Genomic DNA, 1,255 nt, shown 5'->3' with positions numbered 1-1,255 from the left:
AGCCGCTCCCCCCAGCCCTCCAGGTAGCGGGCGAAGAGCCCCTTGGCCCTGCGCAGGACGCGGGGCAGCTGATGCCTCCTGACCAGTCGGTCGAAATGCATGGCGACCTCGTTGTAGTCCCCGGCCCGCGCCATCACCGCCTCCCGCTGCTCCAGCAGCATGGCCAGGCACACGAACAGCAGGAAGGGATTCCCCTGGCCCAGCTCTGCTGGCGGCGGCAGCGGTGCCCCGTCGTCCTCCACGCCCACCTCTTCTTCCTCCGAGGAAGAGGAGGAGGACGAGGAGGAAGAGGAGGACCACGAGTCCTCCCAAGCCCAGCCTCCTGCCCACGGATCCTCCGGGGCATCGGCGGCCGTGTTGAATACGGTGGGATTCGCATCCACAGCCGCAGGGTCGCTGTGTGGGTCTGTGGGGTCGTCACGTACCTCTGTGGGATCTTCGCCGGGCTCCCCAGCAATGGTGGTGCCTTCACTGACCTCTTTGGGGTCTTCACCGACCTCTCCGGGGTCACTACTGACCTCTTTGGGGTCTTCACCAAACTCTTTGGCAGCGCTGGGGTCCTCGCCAACCCCTTTGGCAACTTCACCAATCCCTTTAGGGTCCCCTCTGACCTCTTTGGGAGTTTTATCATCTTTGATAACCTTCGTGGGATCTTCGCCGACCTCTTTGGTATCGCTGAGATCCCCGCCAGCCTCTCTGGGCTCTTCACAAACTTCCTTTTGGATGCTGGAGCTCCTGCCGGCCCCTCTGAGCTCCCCGCTCATCTCCCTGCAGTCGCCACCGACCTCACTGGGGTTCCCCCCGACCTCCTTTGGGGTCTGCGCCGCTTTGGGGACGCTCAGACCTTCAGAGCCGCTCTTTGTGCCGATGTCTTCGAGGCTCTCAGGGCCTCCAACGCCTCCCCTGCAGCCTCTGAGATCTGCTGAGATCGCTTTGCTGTTCTCACGAGCCTTCCCAGAGACGTCGGCTTGGGCACAAACCTCTGGAGCGGAAACATCTGCGAGCTTCTTCAGGACAGCAAAACATTCCCTGCTGATTTTGGGATCCTCCAGTCCATCATTTTTGCACGTGTTGGAACCACAGACGACGGGCTCCGATCCCTCAGCCTTCAGTTTGTCCTCGGAGCTGCCGGGACCCTCCTGGACGCCCCCTCCCCGCTTCTCCCTCCGGCGCCGGGGAGGCCGAGGCCGCATCCCCCTCCTCTCCCGCAGCCCCTCCGTGCCCTGCGTGCCCCAGGGGCGCTCCCAGCAGCGGG

At 63.8% G+C, this 1,255-nt stretch overlaps 1 protein-coding gene across 1 annotated transcript in view; it reads right to left on the bottom strand.

The window, feature by feature from the left end:
- TBC1D25 (TBC1 domain family member 25) overlaps positions 1-1,255 on the bottom strand; it is a gene marked incomplete at its 5' end in the record, with an annotated part of 4,282 nt that overhangs the window by 521 nt on the left and 2,506 nt on the right. The window contains one exon of the mRNA XM_031557611.1: positions 4-1,247. Coding sequence (XP_031413471.1) covers positions 4-1,247 — 1,244 coding nt within the window. The remainder of the gene's footprint in view (positions 1-3; positions 1,248-1,255) is intronic.

The sequence above is a fragment of the Meleagris gallopavo genome, unplaced genomic scaffold (assembly GCF_000146605.3).
Source record: "Meleagris gallopavo isolate NT-WF06-2002-E0010 breed Aviagen turkey brand Nicholas breeding stock unplaced genomic scaffold, Turkey_5.1 ChrUn_random_7180001878028, whole genome shotgun sequence".
NCBI lineage: Eukaryota > Metazoa > Chordata > Aves > Galliformes > Phasianidae > Meleagris > Meleagris gallopavo.
Note: the sequence above shows the minus strand (reverse complement) of the source record. Positions and strands in the feature narration are given on the sequence as shown.